Raw genomic sequence first — 22,061 nt, 5'->3', positions numbered from 1 at the left:
CACCACGGGGAAGGTGAGTAGCTTTTTCCAACACCTGGGCAAAAGTAAATCTTGAAAGTGCTCATGGACATGCTGTGCAGAACACTGGAGTGGGACTCCTGACCCCGCATCCTTACTGCTCTAGCAAAGAACCTCTGAGGTTGGAAAAGATCTCCAGGATCATTGGGTCCAGCCTGTGACCAATCACCACCTTGTCAAGCAGAGCGCCACATCCAGCTGTTCCTTGAGCCCCTCCAGGGATAGTGAGCAAACCTCTCATCCTGGACCCACCATTCTGGAGAGCAGCTGAGGACTGTGGGCTGCACGCATTGGCTGAACTATAACAATCTGTGTCAGTTCTATAGCACACTCCCACAAGGCACAAAATAACAGGGTTACTTATTTACCTCTGGCTTCTGGGGTAAAATTCAAACCACCTCTGCCTTCATTTTGTGGTTTCCATTTTCATCAAACTTTGAATAAAAACTTAGCAGCTGAGTACTCACACGGTGCTGTGGTCATGCCCCTGTAATTATGACTCTATAGACAATTTCATTTGCAACCACCATTTCCTCCCCAGAACGAGGCCACTTTTACTCTCAGCCACTGCAGAGCCCGTCTGAAAAGTGCTTCTTTTTGCCTCTATTTAAAAAGTGAGAGGAATGAGCTTAACCACCATCAAAGCACTAAAACGAATTTGTTAGAAAGCTCACCTGAACTTCCAAAAATCCTGCAGCAGCAGAGCTGAATTTGCAATCCTGCCATAAGGGTCTTTCCCAAAGCACCCTGAATGCTCAACTGCCTCCTGGGATAAACAGCCCACAGGGTTTGTGCAATCAGATTAAACTCTGTGCCTTCCCTGCTGCACGTTCCAGCACATAAACCAGGCATCTCTGAGCAAATTCCACAAAAGCAATGCAACGTTCCCACTTGAAAAAATACGAGATACAGGAAACCTATGCTGCGTAGGTGTCATAGTCAACTCTCAGAGTGAACGCTTTTTAACTGGGAACAGCTCACCTGTTTAAAACTAAAGCTCTTTCTGAATTGACACTCTGGAATTACATCACTGAATCTATAGGAGCATTATATTTCACCTTTTGAAGCAGACTTTGCCAAGCAGTTCAGGTAGTTTGAAATTCAGTTGTAGCCTTATTTTTTTCTTTCACAGACTCACTAGCATAATTTCTAATTATTTCTGATTAAGATATCAAATTTCCTTGAAGAAGTCCTCCTCAGGCAATTATTTTCTTGCAAAGCTCCAGCTTTAATAAAAAGGTGCCCAAGCTTTAACTATGACAATAGAGAAATTAATTCCCACTACTGATCTGGCAAAGTCTTTATAACATAAGTTAGGCAGCGAGGCATCCCATTGTGAAAACAAGCTCATAAAGCTTCTTAATGAGAACATTTTCTTAAAAGCAAAACAAAAAAAATAAAATCTGTTGTAGTTGTCATGGTTGCGCACAGAGTTTATGAAGCGGCAACACTGGGGATGGCGCTTAGTGCAGCCATCTGACCTACTGGGCCGAAGTTGATTTTAATCTCAGGTGGAAGTTGTGCCTTTCCTAGTGCTCTTACAAATGCTTTCAGGCAGGGACACAATTGTGGAATGGTTTGGGTTGGAAGGGCCGGCCATTAAGGATCATCTAATTCCAACCTTCCTGCCATAGGCAGAGACATCTTCTACTAGACTGTGCTGCTCAGCACACGGTCACTCATATTTTAGGTTTTGGTCTGATACACTCCTCCAAATAATCTTTAATTAAATCTTAAGTGGGATAATCTTAAAGACAGTAATCTCCTGGAACTCCCCCAAGAACAGGAATGTTTCAGCTCTCTTCTCTCATCACCACTCTAACTTTCCATTAGAAATGACATTTTCCAGCCAACACATTTAGCTGCATTAAGAGCTCAACAAAACTATCAGGGCTTCTTTCCAGCCACAAAAGGACCTTCCACAGTAACAATGCTTGAAAAAACACCCAACTGAAGGACAAATCTCTCCTCGCGCCCTGCAGGCAGGCTAGCTGACCTGGGCCAGGAAGGCAACCAGGAAAAAACGCTCTTCTCCAGCTGTGCAAATTAAATCAAGGGAATCATTATAACACCAAGGAGCAGAGAGGACCTTAAAATTAGAGACAACATAGATGTCTCAACATTCTCGAGGCACAGGCGCTGAGGAAATGCTGTGGGATGGGCTGTATTAACAGGAAGGACGCTGGACCTGGCTCTGCATACCCAGCATGAGGAGCCCTGCTTCACAAGCAGGGGATGCTCCACAAGACATGCCTTAGGAGCACTCCAGGTACATCCAGGAGCTGCCAGCCCTTCCCTGTACAGGAACCAGAGATCTCACAGAGCAGCTGACCCCAGCCAAAACCAGCCTGGTGCAGAAGCAGCTGGCTTGAATGCAGTTCAGTTCCTCATTTTGTTTGTCACATGGGCCACAAGCAGTTGCTGGAGAATAAGGGAAGGGAGCGAATACACAGGAGCTGCTCGGCAGCTGCAGCGCTTTTGGAAGTTTACACAGCTGCAGCCCCACACAGGGCTGCAGTGTTGGTCCTCACAGCCAAGGCTAGGACTGGGCTGGGGAGACATCGAGTCATCAAGTCAGGCTTCCCAGCACCAAACAGCCTTGAAAACCTGACAGAACCACAGATCCTGCTCACTCCTGTCCCTTGTCCCACTGCAAACACCACAGGGAAGGTGCCACCCTTATCTCCCCATGCTGTTTGATCACCAGGCCACGAGTACCTATCCTGCATAATCTCAGAGCATCTGTGACAAACCAAGATTGTTTATTCATATTTACAAGATTATTTGAGTTCTCTGCTACAAAACTGTTCTCAAACTCCTCCAGTACACCTAGGAGCAAAAACCTAAAGCACCAACTGATCCCAAAGCAGCAGGATTTGTCAGCCCTAGGTTTGGAATAAGCAGGTCCTTGCTGATCATACCTCAAGGGCAGGCACTACCCAGGAATTCCAGTTTAACCAGTTCCATGCTTTCTACCCCTCTTTCCTCCCACTTTCTTGGAACAATGGGCGGCAACAAAACCCTGCCCAATTTATACCAGAATAAACAATTCATTGGGATGAAAAGCCACCTGCTCCCCCCACACAGTTAAAAGCATTTCCAAATTCCAGCTCTCTTCCAGCCAGCACAGATGGACACACCAGGCACAGACACCCACTTTGCTTCCAGCACAGCCTTTGTCCAGCTGAGACACAAAGCCTGATGGCAGAGGCTGCCTCCATCAGAGTTGTTTTGTTAAGGGATCACGACATAAACCAGCAATCCTCCAGCCACAAAAACAGTTCAGACTTGTTCCTAGCACACTTAAATTGCAATCTGCTAAAACACATAGGCACTCTCTGGCTTTTGGGGACCACATCCCTCCACTGGCAGATCACATCCTGAGATCTGACTAATGCATCACCTGTCCCACATGTCCCCACATGATTAAATTTAACATGGAACAGCTCAGTCATCACCAGAGATTTTCACTTTCTTGCACACCCCACTTCTGTCCAAGGCAATTCTGCAGGAAGTAAATAACCCCTTTGCAAAGGAAGTGATAGCCCCAAGAGCAGGCTATAAAACACTAAAATGGAGCCTGAATTCTGCCTTGCTGACTCCTGCTGGACCTGCCCTGTAATCCCTCAAGTGTGGTGGCATTTAGGGTGGCCTCAGATTCACAGCATGAACAGGGCTAGGCAAATGGAGCCTGGCCACCAGAGACTGCTGAATACTCACTCAGACACTGCTGCCTTTGCCAAGACAAAATCAGCAGAGAGGCTGTTCCTGCAGTGCACACTGAGCTCCAAAAGCACCAGACACTGACATCTCCTTCCCTGCTCCCGGGCTTGTGGTTTCTGTGCTGTTCAGCAAGTCCGGCCATCTGCAGAACGCTTCCATCAGGACCTGGCTACCCACAGGACAGATTCCTGCTGTGCTTAATCGCTGTCCCTGCAGACCTAAGGCAGAGCTGTTGTCCCACAGCCCTCCTATCCACACTGCACTGCCCTGGTGCCACTCTCTTCCTCTTGGCACCCCAAGCACAAGGGGAAGAGATCCAGGGCACAGTGATCACGTTGTCCAAGACCAATTCTCCCAGTCCCTTCAAGTGTACAGGGATCTCTAGCCACAAGATTAATTCATCCTATCAGAACAGCTCAGGAACTGCTTCTGTCATCTTTTGCCTTTCAAGTTAGCTTTCTTTGAAGACAAATGCTAATATCCTTTACAAAAAATCCAAATCCGATCCAAAACTAGACACATCACTGCAATGAATCACACAGCGTTATTAATTCTCCCACCCATCAAAACAGAAATGTCTCACCTTGCAAAGCAATTGTAGTGGTTGCCCAGGCTCACAGAAATCTGTCCCATCTGTTAAAAATCTGGGTGCACTAAATGAGACTATTTGACAAGCACTCTGCTGCAAGGCAGCAAACGTTTCACCCACAATGGCTACTTCAAACCTAGACAGTGATTACAGGTAGCTGAGTTAGGTTCCTATCAGCCAGCACAAACACAGCCTCCCAAGAATTAATTCCTTTTGAAGACTGAGCTTATAGGATCACTAAATTCCAGAATCAAGCCTGCAACTGTGAGAAAGCTTCACAAAATCAAACTTGGAAGATCTCGCACTCCAAACTGCTACAATCAAAAGCAGGGAACAAAGTGTTCCTGCCTTCAACACTAACAGAAATGGTAAATAAACCAGGACCTCCACTCCACCTGCACACAGTGTGCCTAATAGGCAAAGGCTCTCTGATTTCCAGCTCCAAGGGACACCCACAATAAAACAGGAGCTATTCACTATGAAGGGGGAGACAGGAATTGCACCCCCAGAGCTGAGCAGTGCTGGCATCTACCACCCCAGCTCCCCATGCACTGCACTCCCAAATGCTTTAGTGCTGCATTTTGAACAGCAGGTTAACCCCATACATTCACTTGGGCAAAAGTCAGCCTGCTGCTGCTGATCCCCACGCACTGCAAGTTCAACACAACAATTTCCAGACAACATCTCCAACAGACTCTTGGCAAAGGATTCCCCTCCTGTTTAATGGGGATACAAATCCATTCCCACCACATTCCTGTTTCATCTGTAATAGTTGTCACGAGCAAGTGACATGCCACATCAGAACGGGAATTTTTGACAAGGAAGCTTTATTTGCTTTTAAAGTGCTCATGCTCAAAAGAGGGCAAGGATGAAGAGGGTATGATCAATGCAGGCAAATGTTAAACTCTCACACTTCCCCAAAAGCAACGTCAACAGCAGCTCCAAATGAGGTTTTGTTGAAGCCAAACTTATCAGCAGCACTGTAAGCCATCCCAGAGAACTCTCATCCCACTAAGGGACCAACAGTGCCCTTCTCCAGGTCAGCATTCTGCTCCAAGTTCAAGAACACAACATATTTTGTAGGACACCAGAGCAAGGCAACATGTGGCTCTAAATCCACACAAAACTACTACCCACATAATCTTGAAGATGCAAATCAAACCCCTTGCTGCTGGCATTAAGAATGAAAACTGCTTCCTGCACCAAAGCCACCTTGGAAACACCAAAGAATTAAAGAATTTGAGCTTCCAGTACAACAGGACCAAACTACAGTCATATTATGAGCCAACAGGTAATATCAAACCCTGAGGGATGCATTTGTGGAGAACATAGGAAGACTGAAGTCTACAATCACAGGTTCAATTATCTTAAATGATAATCAAAAGGTAGTAAGATAAACTTTCACATCAGCATAAGGAATCCTACTCTGCATTTACTCAGCAGTGCAGCCACACATGACAGGACAAAGCAATGCTCACGACATAACATTAAAAATAGTAATACTATTAAAATGAAAGAGCTGTTTCAGTACTCATTATATGCACCAGAAACACAGAATAGCTTTCAATGTTATCCCCTCTGAAATGACTCTGCTCAGCAAAAAGACAGGAATGAATCGGCCACGACATTCATGCGAGCCCGCAATGGACTAAGAGCAAACTCCACCTGCTTGTTAAAGATCTCACTGCTATAGAAACTATGATTAAATACACAGAGCCATGAATCAGCCACCTGAAACGAAGGTACACCTCGGCAGGCACAGCAGCACCCAGCACACTGACAGTTCAGTCACAACTGGCCCCCCAAAACTGTGACATTATGCAGAAAAACAGATTAACCCAGACATTTCAGCTCCACAAACATTTCATCTTTCTTACCTTTGGGGCTGGTTGTTTTAGGGGCTCTCTTGGTTGTGGCAGTGCTTAAAGCTGCACATGCCCCTTGCAGGAACAGCAAGCAGGCTCCAAATCCATTTTGCCACAACTGGATAAAGCAGCTAAAACCAAAGCCCTGCTGCCTCTGGACCAGCTGTGTCCCTGCACTGCAATTCCAATCAAGCCCACGGAAACACGGGAGGAAGATGGCAGGGCTTAGCAGCAGTTCCTCGGTCTAGTCTCTGAACAAAATGGATTTAAAAGAGGTTTAATTTTCCCAGAGGCTAATGCTCTCAAATCTAAATAAATCCTCCAAAAGAAGAGATTATCCATAAATTTACTAGTTAGAAATGTTAATGTATCCAGTGCTTATGCAAGGACTGCTGCTCTCCATGCAAGAGTATCACCTATACAATTCCATATTAAAGGAGAAATAGATTTCTGGTAGTTTCTCCACCACCTCCCTTTCCATGCTGAAATACAGCCCAGCAGCTTTATAAATCCCACTTCTCAAGAGCACCAGGAATTCATGCAGAATCAAGGCAAACTTTTTTTTTCTATTTCACTGAAAAAGCTCTCAAAAATCCCCCCTTGCAAAAGAACTTAATACAAAAAGCAAGATCCACAGACAGGAAAGCCCAGTGTGAAACCTGAATAAGCATTTAAATAAAAACATTGCAGGGTTAAAACTTCAAATTATACATTCACAAAATACAGGAGAAGGTGAAAATCAAGAAACAATTCCTTGAACACAGCTGATGCTGGACTTACCCAACATACCCAAACACTTCCTCCTGTTATTCATACTCTGTTTACTAAAGGGCCCACCTACACACCGTATGACACAGAGCAGGATGGGACTAGACCAGTAGAACCTGGCTGCTAATTATGGCCCGTAAGGCTGAGATGAATTAATTTGTCCCTCCAGCTATAAACAGGAGGATGACATCCTCACTAACCACAGGTAATTTTGGAGAGGATGAAACAAGGAAAAAGTGACTTGCCTGACATCAAACACCACAACAGCAACATAGCTGGGAGCTAAATCAAGCCTCCTGCCCACCTGAGCATCCTTATTTTCTCTGGACTCACAGCTGATAAGCAGAGAGAACACAGTCATTAAAATACAGATTGAAGGCTTTACTTGGAGGCTAGAAGGAGATGTGGAATAATACTGGTTAGTGTAATCACTAGTGTCACATTGATTTTGGGGATCCAGCAGCCTCACAACAATCCTTCATCCCACAATTATTTGTTCTCCTCTGCCATCACACAAACACCCTTTACAAGGGAACAAATCTAGCAGGAGCTGGACTCCATGACCCTGATGGGTTCCCTTCCAACTCAGCACATTCCATGATTCTGTAACAGCTCTTCTCCTGCTTCTCCTCTTTCACCTGGTTTGCAACAGACACTAAACTTAATATTGCCAAAAATAAGCCAAAATTTACTAGCACAAATCTGTCATCACTATTTCAGTAATTATCCTCCTCCTCAGTCCCAGCTGATAAAGATAACCTCATCAGCACAAGGTCATCCATCCAGGAACACAGAGCAGTTATTCTGTGGATCCATCCAGATTTCCACTGTCAGCATTGCAGCAGAGCAGCTTTAAAAATTCCCACAGAACCTGAGGCAGCGAGGGAAGACCAGCTCAAATCCTCCTGACCTTGCCTCCATCCCTGCTCAAACCCACTTAAGTCTCCACTGCACTGGGATCCAAAGGCTGGCAGGTGTTAGCTGTACCTGCAAACCTGCTTCCTGTGGATCTTGGCATTGCAGCAAACCAGCAAAAACTTTTAGACAGCTCTGGAGAGGAGAGGAATGGATAACACCCCACCAGCAGCATTTCTGTGCATCTGCAGGGGAGCTCTTGCCAACACAGAAATAGCAGTGCCCAAAGCCCCCTTCCAGCAGGCACAGTAAGAACAGCCGAGCCCCCGACCTACAGCAGGGAGCTCAGCTGGTGACAGACATCCCAGATTTGATTTTGAGTGGGACAGAAGGATTAGTCAAGAGAACACAACCTTCAAAGGCATGTGACTACAGCCAAAGTCCCCTGAAAACTGGCACAGCGACATGCTTTGTTCAAAGCTCAAATACTCCGAAGACAACAACCTTTGGCTTTATCCCCCATTCACAAACACCTCTGGAAGCTTCCCCTCCATGAGCACAGCCTGAGCCACCGCTTGTGATCCCAACCTCAAGGCCACATCCAGCAATAATCTCTTTTTTTGCTAAGTCACCCTCTGCAACACAGTGTTTGCAGAGCGAGAGGTCTGAGCGTGGCCCACCGCTAAACACTGTGCAGACGCCAAAGTCAGTGCCTCCCAAACTTTGATCCAAGTTTACAAATCAAGGCTTTCCTGTGCGATTAGGGCCAAACTTTTCTTGATTACACCCTTAAAAGCTAAGGGAGAGAAAAGCACATTAAGAGAGGCTCACCATTCCCACAGGCAAGTGTGAGGTGATGAAGAAAGCCCATATGGGGCAGCCTACAGTTTAAATCAGTGGTAGGGATTAATCTTGATGTATTTTAGACAACTGAGTCTGTGGCAATACAGCTGTAATGAAGGGGTTCACTTTTGGGGCTTGTTTAACTAAAGGAAATCCTTTAGGTACTGGCAGCCAAGAGATTCCTGCTTTTAGTAGCAGCTTTCTGGAACTGACAGCGAAAAGGTTCAAACCTCTAACAGCAGTAAACTTTACCGAAGTCCAGTGATCTTTCCCAAAAGTGTTTCAAAAGGCATCGACTGCACAGAAGTGCCAGGCTTGCACAAATCGACCTCATCAGTATGCACCTTGTTTTGCCCCATGACACTCAGCAGCTGCAGTTAATTAGTCCTTGATAATGAATTGCCCATCACGACTGCACAAAGCCGGTAGGTGAGTGATTCCTAGCTGTGCTTTGGAATCAGTATGCAAAAAGCACAAACACTAAAGAGTAAAGTTAGCAACCTGTTTACCCCTTCCCTCACTCCTCCAAAGCTGCTACCAGCCAAAGGCTCAGGGAAAAGAAATAATAAATCTATTTCCAGGGTTCAGCAGAGAGAAACCATTTGGACTGCTCTCAATTTTCATATCTTTGCCACCAGTGCTTTGTGTTATTCTCTCAACTCATTCAAGTTAGGAGATGAAGCCTGCTCTTTTGGCTAATAGCATTTAAAGCTTCTCTCTGGAGATAATTAGTCCTCCCTCCCCCATCCCATCCTCAGCAGAAAGAGCAGAGAGTCACCAATAAACAAAGAAATTTAGGCAGTGACAAGCAGAGTATAGCTGAAACCAAAGCTGCCTCTCACCTCCCTATCTCAGCACAGCTGAGGATCAAAAACAAGTGACACCACAAGCAATAGAAGGAACAACACAAGGATTTTCAGATTAAAGGCTTCATCAATTTGAAATCAGGAAAACAGCAACTCCTCATCTACAAGAAGCAAAATACCCATGTGTAATCACTAGATGCTCTGCCTGGTCACCTTCCAACCCAGTCAGACCATCCTGAGTCATTCAAAATCAGCAGATAAGAGCAAGAATTGGGAAAGCTGCAGCCATTTACCTCTGGTGCCAGGCCTGTCACTCAGCCACTGGCAAACCACAACACCCTCCCCACCTCAGCTCCTACCGAGATACAGTAAATCCTCTGGGCAGAGGGAAAATGAAGGGCAGTCACCGATGGGAAAGCACCTCTGCTGAAGACTGACAAACTTCTGTACAGCTGCATGCCAGCTCCTCCCACGGAATCTGCCCTTGGACTCAGGGGCACAGTTTGGAAGGAGTTAAACTCAGCCATGGGGATGAGCAGCCATGCTGGCTGCTGCATTCCTTGCCCAACCATGACCCCACTGAGCAGGGAAGAAGTGGGAATAGTTATCACCATAGCGCTGACACGTCAGCAACAGCGACTAATTAACTGATAAAAATAGATCTCTGAAAGGGCTTTTTTCCCCTCGACACAAAGCCCAGGCCCAGCTCTGCCACAGTTGCACATCCATTAGTTTTCCACAGGCTCCAAACTTGCCAGCAAAAAATAAAAGCATTCTCACACTCAGAAAAATAAATCCACATGGCATTTGCATGCAGAAAATCACTGCAAAAGAGAATTAGGGAACTGATTATGAATGACCTGGAGTATCTCCACTCCCACCTTAATGGATGCAGGAACAAGATGATGTCTTTGCCCCCAACAGCCCTACCAGCTTCCCTGCAGCCCAAAGTTCCGGTTTTGCCTGGAAAATGACATATTTTGAGGTAATCCAAATGATCCCAAGGATATTTGCAGCTTTCTTCACTCATGGTATCACTGAGACCAGCCAGAAAAAACCCAGTTCTGTTTTAAGCCCCCCACACACACAGGTTTCGTACAGCTTGTAACTAAATATTCATCACCAGCTAATAAACCTGCAGGAACCAGAGTCTCAGCAATTTTTAATACATAGAATGCTCCAACACATGCCAAACACAATGAAATTTGATCAAAATAGAAGCCATTTGTTTAAATACAAATTATTTGGCTCTCAAAACTGTTAGCAAATTGAACTGGAAATTAAATTAACCAGTGACTGAATGAAGTAGAAGGCTGTATAATCACTGATCCAGCATGAAAACAAGGATGCAATCACATTCCCCTTGTTTGTGGCACTGCCTCATGCTCCCAACAGGACTCCCACTCCATCTCCCAGGGAGTGGGTATGCCCTGTGCCTCAGACACAGCTTAGTCCTTGGTAATCAAGAAAATGCTCCTTGCAAAAACACTCTGATACATTATCAGATAACGAAGTATCACCTGGGAAGGAACACACTGGCACGTTTGAAACCACCTTGATTTGGGACAGAACAGCAGAGTCATTCCCAGCACTGTTGGCAAGAACAGGTTTAAACTACTCTGAATGAGAAAGGGGTTTTGTTACCATCACTGTCCAGATACTCAGCTTCAGTTGGCGTAACTGTGACAGCCCCATCCCTCACAATCGGCCTCATTTTGGCTCTATTTCACCCTTTCCTTCACAAAAAGGAATTTAAACCATGTAAGTTGCCGATTTTAGGTGCTGTTGACTCTTAAAAGCAGTTTGGATTAATTTAAAAGGTCTGCCTGAAGAGCACCAGGCAATCTGGAGGAAATCCCAGCAGGGAGAGAGAGGAATCCAGTTACACTCCCTTGCATCTTCTGCAGCACATCAAACTAACTCAGCTGAACATCCTTTACCCACCAAGAGTGGGCTGTGGAAACTTCATCCATCCCCTTCCCCGCTGCTTTTAAAAAACAGGAGCATCACAAAACTTTAGCACTCATGCCTGTACAATTCCAGGTTTCTTTAAGCAATAAAGAAGCAATTGCAAGGAGAAGGCTCCTGGGAAATCTCACTACACCTTTCCAATACTTGAAGGAAGATTCTAACCAGAAGGAGAGTGACTTTTTATACAGGCAGAAAGTGATAGGACGATTGGAACAGTTTTAAACACAACAAGGAGATTTAGATGAATATTGGGAAGGAATCCTTCCCTGTGAGGGTGGGCAGGCCCTGGCACAGGGTACTCAGGGATGCCCCTGGATCCCTGGCTGTGCCCAAGGCCAGGCTGGACAGGGCTGGGAGCAGCCTGGGGCAGTGGGAAAACAGGAGCAGCTTTAAGGTCGCTTCAAACTCAAGTCATTCTGGGATTCCTTGACTCCCACTTCTCTTTCTAGGCTTGCAGAAGCAGCATTTAAACATCCTAAAGCTTAAGAAACTTTATAGTTTATTTCGGCCTCAGCTGAGCACCGTCTCACTTCATTTACTTTTTTTGCAGCATTTCAGCGCCAGAGAAGGGCACCAAGCCCTCACCCACCTCCACCTGGACAAATACAACCCAATGCAAGGCACAGAGGTAAATAATTCATCTGCGTGCAAACAGAGGGAAAGAACAATTAAGCCAGAAAGCACAACGGGGACGTTTCAAATTTCAGTCAACATCAAGGCAGGAGAGATCAAACAAAGAAATACCAACGGGGCTGCCTCAGAGGGAACTTTGGGGAAGCTGGAAACACTCCCGGCAAGGCACGGGAGGGCAGCAGGTACCAAGCCCGGGTTTTACCGGAGTGCCAGCCCAAGCCGCTCAGGGTTCCCGAATCGCCCTTCGGAGGACAGCAGCGCACTCCACTTCTTGCTTCAGAGCCAGCAAGCGGCTGCGTTTGACCCGCGAGCCGACTCCCTGGAGCCGCTCCCCGGGCGCCCCCGGCGCGGTGCCCGCACAGCCCCGGCCCTTCCGCGGCATCCCCGGGGCGCCCCGCTTCCCCTCCGTGAGCGCCCCCGGCCCGCAGCACTGCCGCCGGGCATGGGGCTGGGCAGGGCCGAGCCGCGGTTCTCCGGGCCGGGGCTATCCGGGCCCGCGGCTGCCCCGCCGTGCCGGCGCTCCCGGGCCCCCGCCCGCCCTCACCTGCCCCTGCCGCTGCTGCCGCCGCCGCCGCCGCTGCTGCCGGGACGCGCCGCCGGAAGCGGAACGCGGGGCATGCCGGGAAATGTAGTGCGGGGGACGCGGACACGCCTAGGACGGGAGGACACGCCTCCCCGGGACGAGAGGACACGCCTCCCCGGGATGGGCGAACACGCCCCCCCGGGACGGGAGGACACGCCCCCGGGACGGGAGGACACGCCTCCCCGGGATGGGCGAACACGCCCCCCGGGACGGGCGAACACGCCCCCCGATAGGGGAGGACACGCCCCCCGGACCGGGTGGGACACGGGGATTTGGGGTTGGGGGCGTTTGGAGCGACGCTTTGGGGTCAGGAGGATGATGAGGTGCTGGGAGAGGTTGGAGGGAGGCTCTAAGGCCAGGTAGTGACTGGTGATGGGGGTTTGGGGTGGGAGCATGAGATTTTGGGGTCAGGGCGTGGGTGGGGTTGTCGGGCTTTGGGTGGGGGTTGCTAGGAATGTGCGGTGAGGCTTTGGGTTTCGAGATGGGCTCTGTGATTATCCATTTCAGCCCATGCAGCGGATCCAGGTGTCCTCTGGGGCTACAGGGTGACACCCTGAAAGAGCAGCACTTTGTGGGGGCTCTGCTCTTATCTCCACCAGGAACTCTGCACAACCAGCAAAGCCCAGGGAGCCCTGTCCTCCTGCCTCCTCAAAAAGCTGCCCTCAATCCTCTTTCCCCCAAAAGGGAGACTCTGCCCCGCGCATCCCCAGCAAACTCTCACCAGGTCCCGCTCCCAGCCCCTCTGCCCTCCCCGGGCTCAGCGGGGCAGCCCCAGGGCCAGGATCTGCCTCCTCGGGAAGCGCCTTCCCTGCAGCGCTGGCCCTCCCCAGGGATCTTATCAGCAGCTCCCAGGGGCTCCTGCCCACACCCTGATACGTGCTGGGCTCCACATCGTGGGCTTGGTGTGTTCTGCTTTGCCCCCCCAGCCCCACTGCAGAGGGGCAGAGCAGCCCGTGGGACACACGCAGTGGGATGAGTGTTGTGCCTTCATCCTGGCTTCCCAGGAAGGTGCCACAGCCAGGAAGTTCTGAAGCAGTCAGCTCAAGGAGAGTTTACTGAAGTCAAACCCATGCCCCTCAGGCGAGTGGGGCGTACTCAGACCTCCCATATCCTCCCTTGGACAGCTCGGGGATGCTCCTGGGTACTCCCAGGGCAGCAGGACCCCTGCACTCTACACCTGCCATACACAACAGCCCCTCGCTGACCAAGGGGAAAGTGAAAAAGCAAAAAGGATTGAAAAATAATTATTTTATTTTTTTCAAACAAGATTAAATAGCAAAGTTACAGAGGCATTTCCATGCCTAGTCAGGAGTTAATACATTTAAAAAAAAATAGAAATAACTTAACTGGAGCTATCATTCTACAGCCAAACCAAGGGTGGCAATGTTGCTGGTCCTGGATGCTGCTCCCAGGAGGCACCTCCAGGTGCTGCTGGGAATGCTCTGGCATGTCTGGATGAAGCCATGGCCAGCCCATCCCACCCTGCCACCCTCACAGCAGGAGAGGGGCTGAGGGAGCCTCATGCCCCAGCACAGCTCCCCACCTCAGCCACCAAAGCCGAGGCAGTGGAGATGTGCCAGTGGTTGGAAAACAATGCAAAAAGGTGTAAAACACACTCAGGTATTCCTATCCTTTCCCTGCTCCTGCCCTGGCACTTAGGTTAAAGGCACTTCACATCCCAAACTGCAGGGGATGAGGCAGAAAGGTGGGGAGGGGGTACCTGGGCAGCACCCCCACCAGCAGCTATGTCTCCCAGCACAGCAGGACCCAAAAAGCAGGGATGAAGCCCATGATATCCCTTGCCATCTCTGGCAGGGGAACAGTCTTCTTCAGTGGCAGCCTTTGTGCCAGGACACGTCACAGGGGTGTGACACCAGCACTGCAGCCACAGACCTCCCAGTCTGGCTTTGCTCTGGCCAACCCCAAAAAGGCACGGAGCAGCAGAGCCCTTGCAGGTCTGTCAAGCCCAGGGCAGCACTTGGGGGTCTTCCCAGCACCAACAGCTTCCTGGGGGCTCCCCTCTCCTGGGAGAAAGCACAGGGAAGCTCCCACTTTACTTCCACAGCTCTAAGCCCGTGAAGCAGGGAGACAATACTCCAGCTGAATTTCCGGGGTTCCACCTGCCCCTGGCCTTTCCTGCACAGCCAGGGCAGGAACAGGAGCAGGAGCAGGAGCAGGAGCAGGAGCAGGAGCAGGAGCAGGAGCAGGAGCAGGAGCAGCTCAGGTCAGGTCATGTAGCGGGTGACAGCCCTGAGGGCGTAGAGCAGAGCCGCCTGCATGCGTGCCTCCAGCAGGAGCAGGTTGATGTGCACCTACGGGGAGAGCACAGGGGGTCAGGCACAGGGTCAGCACCCCGAGCACCCTGCAGGGGGAGGGACGGGGCAGCACCTTCTCCGAGTGCTTGAAGTGCCTCCAAAACTGCGCGTAGATCTGCTTGGTTGTCCTCTCCGGGTAGCAGGCCACTGTCTTGATGTAGACCTTTAAGTTGCGCTCCAGGAGCTGGTTCACCTCCCCGTAGTCGTAGTCATCATAGCTGGAGAGAGCAGGGTGTGTTACTGCAGACACAAGCCTTGTGCATTCATAGAATCCAGAATGGTTTGGGTGGGAAGGGACCTTACAGCCCAGCCAGTCCCACCATTGCCATGGATAGCAACACCTCCCACTGTCCCAGGCTGCTCCAAGCCCTGCCCAGCCTGGCCTTGGACACTTCCAGGGATCAGGATTCCACCATCCCTTTGGGCACACTCTGCCAGAGCCTCACCACCCTTATTGTAACTTGGTACTAAATTCTCCTTTCCCAGGGTTGTTCTGAACCTCAGCCAAGCCCGCCACCAGCACCACTTTGCCTTAGGGAAGCAGCAGCGGCAGCGCTCTGACCCAGACCAAGTGACTGGACCTGCTCCTGGCCCTTCCCAAGGCAGAGCAGAAAGCCCAGCCAGGCTTTGGGCGCGCACCGGATGCCGAAGACGCAGTGGACGTAGTTCCAGATGGCTCGGCGCAGCACGGAGGTGTCCACGCCGCAGTGCATGGCAATGGTGTTGTAGGTCAGGTTGTAAACCACCTGGAACTTCTCATCCAGGAGCTGCCCCACGTCTGGGTACAGGCGGTTGATCAGCGAGTAGCCGTGGTCCTCCCAGGTGTAATCCTGGTGGAGAAAGGATGCTAGGGTAGGGGGTTGGTGGGGAAAAGTGGAGTCCCTTTGTCCTGGTTACAGGAAGGGTGGAGTTAATTTCTTCTCAGTTGCTGTTCCAGTGCTGTGTCTTGGATTTGGAATGAGAAAGGTGTTGGTAACACACTGATGGTCTGGATTTTTTGCTAAATTTGGTTTATCCTGAGTCAAGGACTTTATTCCTCGTTTCAGGCTCTGCCAATGGGAGGGAACATAGCCAGGACAGGTGACCTGAACTGTCCACAATCCTGGGAACAACCCCAATATAAACAGGAGCTGAGCCACTGCTGAGCACCCACCTGCGCACGGAAGGTGGGGGGGGCCTGCTCCCCTCTCCGTGTGAAGTCTTTGTATCCGAATTCAGGGTCCTCCAGGAAGCAGCGGATGTTGGACTGCAGGGAGGGATCCAAAATATCTACAAGGCACCAACGCAGTGGCCATGAGCCCAGATGGAGTCAGCACTGCACTGGGGAGCTGATCCTGCTCTCCCTCAGGCCAGATTCTGGTTCCTTTCCCCCCTTTGGGCTCCCCTGGCCCACAGGGACCTCCTGCCCCCAGACAGTTGCCCCCTGCACCTCCTCACCTGAGGAAGGGACCAGCAAACTCTCTGTCTTCTCCAGCTCGAAGCGCGTTGCCATCTCCTCCTGTGTGACTCCTTCCTCCTCCAGCTGGTTTTCCTGCAGCAGCTTCATCCTCTCCATCAGCACCTCCACCTCCTGCACAGCATCTGTGACCTGGGGAAGCACAGGGCAGGGTCAAACCTGCCCCTGGTCGACCAGAGGGACCCCCAACCCCAGATCTGCTAGCACGGAACCCCTGGGCATCTCCCTCTGGGTTGGTCCTGCCCAGATTCCAGCAGCCCCCACAGCCCATCCCCAGGCCCCCAAAGGGAGGAGGGGGAAGTCCTGTGAAGGATGTGGGAAGTACTGCATGGCTCTAAAGGATCAGCTGTTCCCAAAAGAGGCCACAGAGATTCTCCAAAAGCTGGTCCCCTCTACTCTGGAGACAAGACTGGGAGAGATGGGGGTGTTCAGCCTGGAGAAGAGAGGGCTCCAGGGAGACCTTAGAGCCCCTTCCTGTGCCTAAAGGGGCTCCAGGAGAGCTTGAGAGGGACTTGGAACAAGAGCCTGGAGGGACAGGACAAGGGGGAATGGCTTACACTGCCCGAAGGCAGGGATAGATGGGATATTAGGAAGGAATCCTTCCCTGTGATGGTGGGGAGGCCCTGGCAGAGTTTGCCCAGAGAAACCGTGGCTGGCCCATCCCTGGAAGTACTAAGGGCCAGGCTGGACAGGGCTTGGAGCAGCCTGGGCTAGTAGGAGGTGTCCCTGCCCATGGCAGGGGGTAGAACAAGGCTTTAAGGTCCCTTCCAATCCAAGCCAATTTGTGATTTCCAGGGGCCGCCCCATAAAACATCCCAGGGTACACTGACACCCCTGCAAGGCAAAGCCCCTCTTACCCCAGAGCCCCCCATGCTATCCCCAGAGGCAGGGCTGCTGTTGCTGTGGGGTGAGGGGGCCCAGCAGTTGCTCCCCACGTCCTGCTCCTCCTCGGGTCTGATGCCGCAGCCGAAGACAAAGGATGCCAGCGAGTGGTAGTGGGTGAGGAGCACCAGCGCCTGCACCAGCTCTGCCAGTGACCAGCTGTCCTGCCCCGGCCTCAGCAGAGCCTGTGACACACAGCAGGGGTTGGAGAGACCCCCAGCCCTCAGCTGCACGCCCCCCACAGCCCTTCCTTCCTTCCTAGGAAAGAGGAACCGAGGCCGCCCGGGAGCTGGCGAGGGGCCCCAGCACCTTCATTCCCCTGGGAGAGATAAAGCCATGAGGATTGGCTTGGGTGGGGGTCTCCTCCCTGCTGGGGTCTCCATAGACCCGTGAGTGGCAAGTCACCCCTTCCCATCCCACTGCCTCCCTCCGCCCTGAAAGGGTTAAACCTGGGGGCTGTGCACACAGGAGGTGACCCCCGGGATCAATCAGTGTGTTTTGGGGGGATCTGTGCTGGCAGCATCAGCTCTCACCTCGATGTGCTCCTTGGTGACGAGCCAGGGCCGGTGTGCCAGCAGCTTGTTGATCTCATTGAGGTTCCGGAGTTTTTGGGGGGCACAGTGCAGCCCCCGCAGCCATGCAGGGTTGCCACCCACCTGCAGGAACTCCCCCATGTGCAACCCCACCAGGTAGGAGCACCGGTGCCGGGCTGCTGCCTGCAGGGAGAGCCAGCAGTGAGCCCCAGCCCTGCCTGGGGGCCCCCACCCTGATACAAGCCCCTGAAGAGGCCCAGGCAGGGAGCCCACTCATCCCACATCCCTCTTGGAGGATTCTCCCTGGAGACAGGAGTTCCAGACAGGGGGATTTCCCCCCCCACTGTCAGTGCCAGTCCCCAGGGGTCCTGGAGGGAGGGTGTTGGGTTACCCTGGGTGGGCACCAGCCCCAAAGGGGTTTGGGATGTCAGATCAGAAAGGGTCCTATCTGTGGGGTCCCAAATGCCTCCTGAGCAGCAGTGCTGGGACCCCACACAGCCCCTGTGTCCCCACCGCCCCAGGGCCCTGCTGCTCACCATGATGGCGATGTAGTGGCGCTTGTGGTAGGGCAGGGGCCCGTCCATGCGCAGCAGGAGGTACTGGGTCTTCCAGAAGCTGCTGAGGTACTGGGGGTGCAGCCCCATGACCATGGCGACGTGGTCCACCCTGCCTGCTGAGACGAAGGCCTTGAGGAGCTGGTGCAGGCTGCTCTCCCCGCCTTCCTGTGGGATCTGCAGAAGGAGGAGAGGAGGGAAGTGAGGGACTGTCAGCTGTAGGCCCCCACTCTTTCCAACCTCCCCTAACCTAAATGGAGACCCCCCCAACAAGCAGGACCTAGGAGCCCAAGAGCACCAAGGTTGGATCCTCACCTCACTGGAAGCGCCCTGCCTCCGGAATGGGCACCGCCGAGGGCCCCCGCTGCCCGTGTCCCCACCGCCAGCCCCGGGGGGCACAGGGGGCTTGGGGGTCTCCATGACAGAACCCACACAGCCCGTCCAGCTCAGCCTGTGGGCTGGCTTGTTTGTTTGGGCTCTGCAGTGCAGGGCAGGAGAGGGGGGTCAGCCCCCAGCGCAGTGACGAAACCACGGCGCTATCTCTGCCTGAGGAGGAACATCTGGAGGAGTGAATGTGGGCGCTGAGATAGGGCTCAGGTGCCCTGGGGATGTCAGGGCAGAATGTTGGGGTCAGGCAGGGCAAGGGTATGGGTCTTTGCATCACAGAGGTATCTGGCTGAGTGGGGAAACTGAGGCACAGGCAGGGCAAGCAAACAGCAGGGTGAAATACAGCTGTTCCCCTAATCTCCAGAACGACCCCCTACAATGCCACAAGGATCCGCTTGGGCTGGGTGACCCCTCTCCACTCCATCCGCAGCATCTCACCCCGACCAGGCACTAGGAATCGGGGGTTTGGGAAGGGTGAAGGAGACCCCAGCAGGGAGGAGACCCCCACCCAAGCCAATCCTCATGGCTTTACCTCTCCCAGGGGAATGAAGGTGCTGGGGCCCCTCGCCAGCTCCCGGGCGGCCTCGGTTCCTCTTTCCTAGGAAGGAAGGCACAGCCGGGAGTCACCGGAGCCACGGAACATCCCCGTCGGCGTCACCGGAAGGGGTGACTCAGGCAGACACCGGCACGGGCCGCGGGGCCGTGTCCTCACACCCTCTGCGTCAGGCTGGCCGCGCCTGATGAAACCGGGCTGGGATGTTGCTGCGCTGCCGGACGCGTGTGACACACCGGGACAGCCAGCTGTGACACCGCTCCCGAGCGTGGGGCAGCACCGCCATGGGACAGCAGGGAGAAACGGGGCACAGGACGGCACTGGGGATCAGGAGCAGCACAGCCACGGCACAGTGCCTACGGCCTCCTCCGGGGTCCCACTAACCCCTGCCTGGGCACAAAATGCCACAAAACATCACGATTTTCCCCCACGCTCGCAGGGCTGCCCCTGCTCCAAGCACGGGGCTCGGGCCCTTTCTGCCCCACACTCCTCAGGGTTGGAGCACCCGTGTGCAGCCAAAGGGCTGCTCCTGTCTCGGCCGCTTTCTGGACATGTCCCGGCTCCTCCCCTCCCTGCAGCCGGGCGGGGCGGGCAGCGGGGCACACCGCAGCGCCTCTCCGGGGGACACCCGTGCGGGCTGCATCCGTGTGCGCCCGGGGACGGGGCGATACAGCCCGGGAGCCCTTACCTGGCCGCCCCGCCGGGCCCCGCAGCCCCGGTGCTCCTCCGACCCCGCGGGGCTGCACGGCGAGCCGGCGACCAGCATCAGGGTGGGGCTGGGCGGTGGGGACAGCCCGGGACAGCCCGGGACAGCCCCGATCCCCCCGGTCCCCCCCGCGCTCCGCAGCGACCCCGGGACCCCGCGCCCGCCACACCTACATAGCACGGGCCGGGGACACGCCCCCGGGCCGCCTCGACCAATGGGAGCTTGCGGGCGTGACCACCCGGCAACAATCAGACCAATGACAATACAGGGCGTGGCCAGCAAGCAGCCATCAGGTCTACCCAGAGCCGGCCGCGCTTCCCCGACCCCGCACTGGGAGCGCTGGAAACGCGTCCTGGGGCCAAAGGGAAACCCCCCGAGCGAACACCTCTGCGCCGCTCAGCTGGCCCCAGCTCCGGGCAGGGCCATCACAAGCATATGGAACTGCTGGAGGCAGCCCAGAGGAGACCAAAATGCTCCAAAGAGGGCTGGAGACCCTCTGCACTGGAGAAAGGGAGAGCTGAAGGTGTTCGGCTTGGAGAAGGCTCCGGGGAAACCTTAGAGCCTATTCCAGAGCCTAAAGGGGCTCCAGGACAGCTGGAGAGGGACTTGGGAAAAGGGCCTGAAGTGCCAGGATAAGGGGAAATGGCTTCCTCCTGCCAGAAGGGAGGGATAGATGGGATATTGGGAAGGAATCCTTCCCTGTGATGGTGGGCAGGCCCTGGCACAGGGTGCCCAGAGAAGCTGTGGCTGCCCCTGGATCCCTGCAAGTATCCAAGGCCAGGCTGGGCAGGGCTGGGAGCAGCCTGGGATGGTGACAGTGCTCATCGGAGGGGGGCAGAATGAGATGAGCTTTAAGATCTCTTCCAACCAAAATGATCTGGGATTCTCTGACTCTTTTACTGGGTTCGGTGTTTTTCCAAAGGTACAGGAGAAAAAAAAAAGGTAAAAAGAAAGGATAAAAATCCACCCTCACAACCATGGGCTGTCCCAGACACAGCACTGGTGCTGCCTGATAGCCCAGCACAGACAAGTCCAGCAAACAGGAGTCACTGCACAAACAACTCAGGATTCTCCTGGCAACAGCCTCCTCTGGCTCCGGGCTGAGCTCCTGCCAGCAGGGGAACCTCAGAGCTCCTTGGCACTGCAGCCACCATCAGCACAGCCCCCGGCTGGAACAGCCACCCTCAGCACAGCCCACAGCCCAGCCTCTGCACGGAGGAGGGCACAGCCAGTCAGAAACGTCCCTGGGCATTGCTCCTTGTCCTTGTCCCTTCCTGGGGCTATTTTTAGGGTGTTTTGCAAACACAGCTCTGTACTGAGGCTGTGGAGTCTGAGTGCCTCTGGCAACCTCAAGGTTTCCACTTCTGTATTTCCATTTGTGTCATTTCAGAGGCACACTCTGGGGGCTTCATTGTACCTGATCCAAGGGAACACGGCCCCTCACTGACCAGGAGTCAGAGGTGCTGGTTTAGCCTCTGTCAACCCAGTCCAGCTCTGTCACCTGCTCCTTTGGCACTGTCACACCCCACAGAGCTGCAGGACAGGGGCACAAGCAGAGCCCTGGGGCTGCCCAGAGAAGCTGTGGCTGCAAGTGTCTAAGGCCAGGCTGGACAGAGCTTGGAGCAACCTGATCTAGTGGAAGGTGTCCCTGCCCATGGCAGGGGGTGGAACAAGATGAGCTTTAAGGTCTCTTCTAACCTAAACCATTCCAGGATGACTCTGCAGTTCCACCTGAGGCCATGAGCTCTGTGTTTGCCTTGGCTGAATGCAACAGCCTGGAGGAGAAAACACATCTCTTCCTTTGCATCAGTAAAGGCAACACAGAGCAAGCAAACCGGGGGTGGCAGAGAGAGGGAGGCTGCCTCTGTTCTGCCCTTTCTGCTCCCCAAAAAGCTCTGGATATTAGAGGGACAGGGCTGTGGGTGTGCATCAGGCAATGATCCAGCTGGAGAGATGGGCTGGAGATGCTGCCAAATATTTAATATAAAAATATCCCATCAGAAGACACGAAGGGCTGTGCC

General features: G+C 52.8%; 2 protein-coding genes across 3 annotated transcripts in view; both read right to left on the bottom strand.

Annotated features, from left to right (window-relative positions):
- The window catches only part of PHACTR4 (phosphatase and actin regulator 4), a 50,046-nt gene extending 37,384 nt beyond the window's left edge, over positions 1-12,662 (bottom strand). The window contains exon 1 of one of the 2 annotated variants that reach the window (XM_084222474.1): positions 12,616-12,662. The gene's annotated coding sequence lies outside the window, so the exon portion shown is untranslated. The remainder of the gene's footprint in view (positions 1-12,615) is intronic. The other variant, XM_084222473.1, reaches the window with a different exon arrangement.
- Positions 12,663-13,895: 1,233 nt separating this feature from the next.
- On the bottom strand, positions 13,896-20,167 carry SESN2 (sestrin 2). The gene is made up of 10 exons (XM_084222618.1): positions 20,023-20,167; positions 19,314-19,379; positions 18,377-18,571; positions 17,841-18,023; positions 17,283-17,492; positions 16,407-16,557; positions 16,123-16,238; positions 15,609-15,799; positions 15,043-15,187; positions 13,896-14,966 (listed from the first exon to the last, which is right to left on the bottom strand). The coding sequence occupies exons 1-10, from the start codon at positions 20,098-20,100 to the stop codon at positions 14,880-14,882; spliced, it is 1,422 nt and encodes a 473-aa protein (XP_084078744.1). The 5' UTR covers positions 20,101-20,167; the 3' UTR covers positions 13,896-14,879.
- Positions 20,168-22,061: the final 1,894 nt, after the last annotated feature.

This window comes from Fringilla coelebs (assembly GCF_963513975.1).
Source record: "Fringilla coelebs genome assembly, chromosome: 28".
Lineage (NCBI taxonomy): Eukaryota > Metazoa > Chordata > Aves > Passeriformes > Fringillidae > Fringilla > Fringilla coelebs.
Note: the sequence above shows the minus strand (reverse complement) of the source record. Positions and strands in the feature narration are given on the sequence as shown.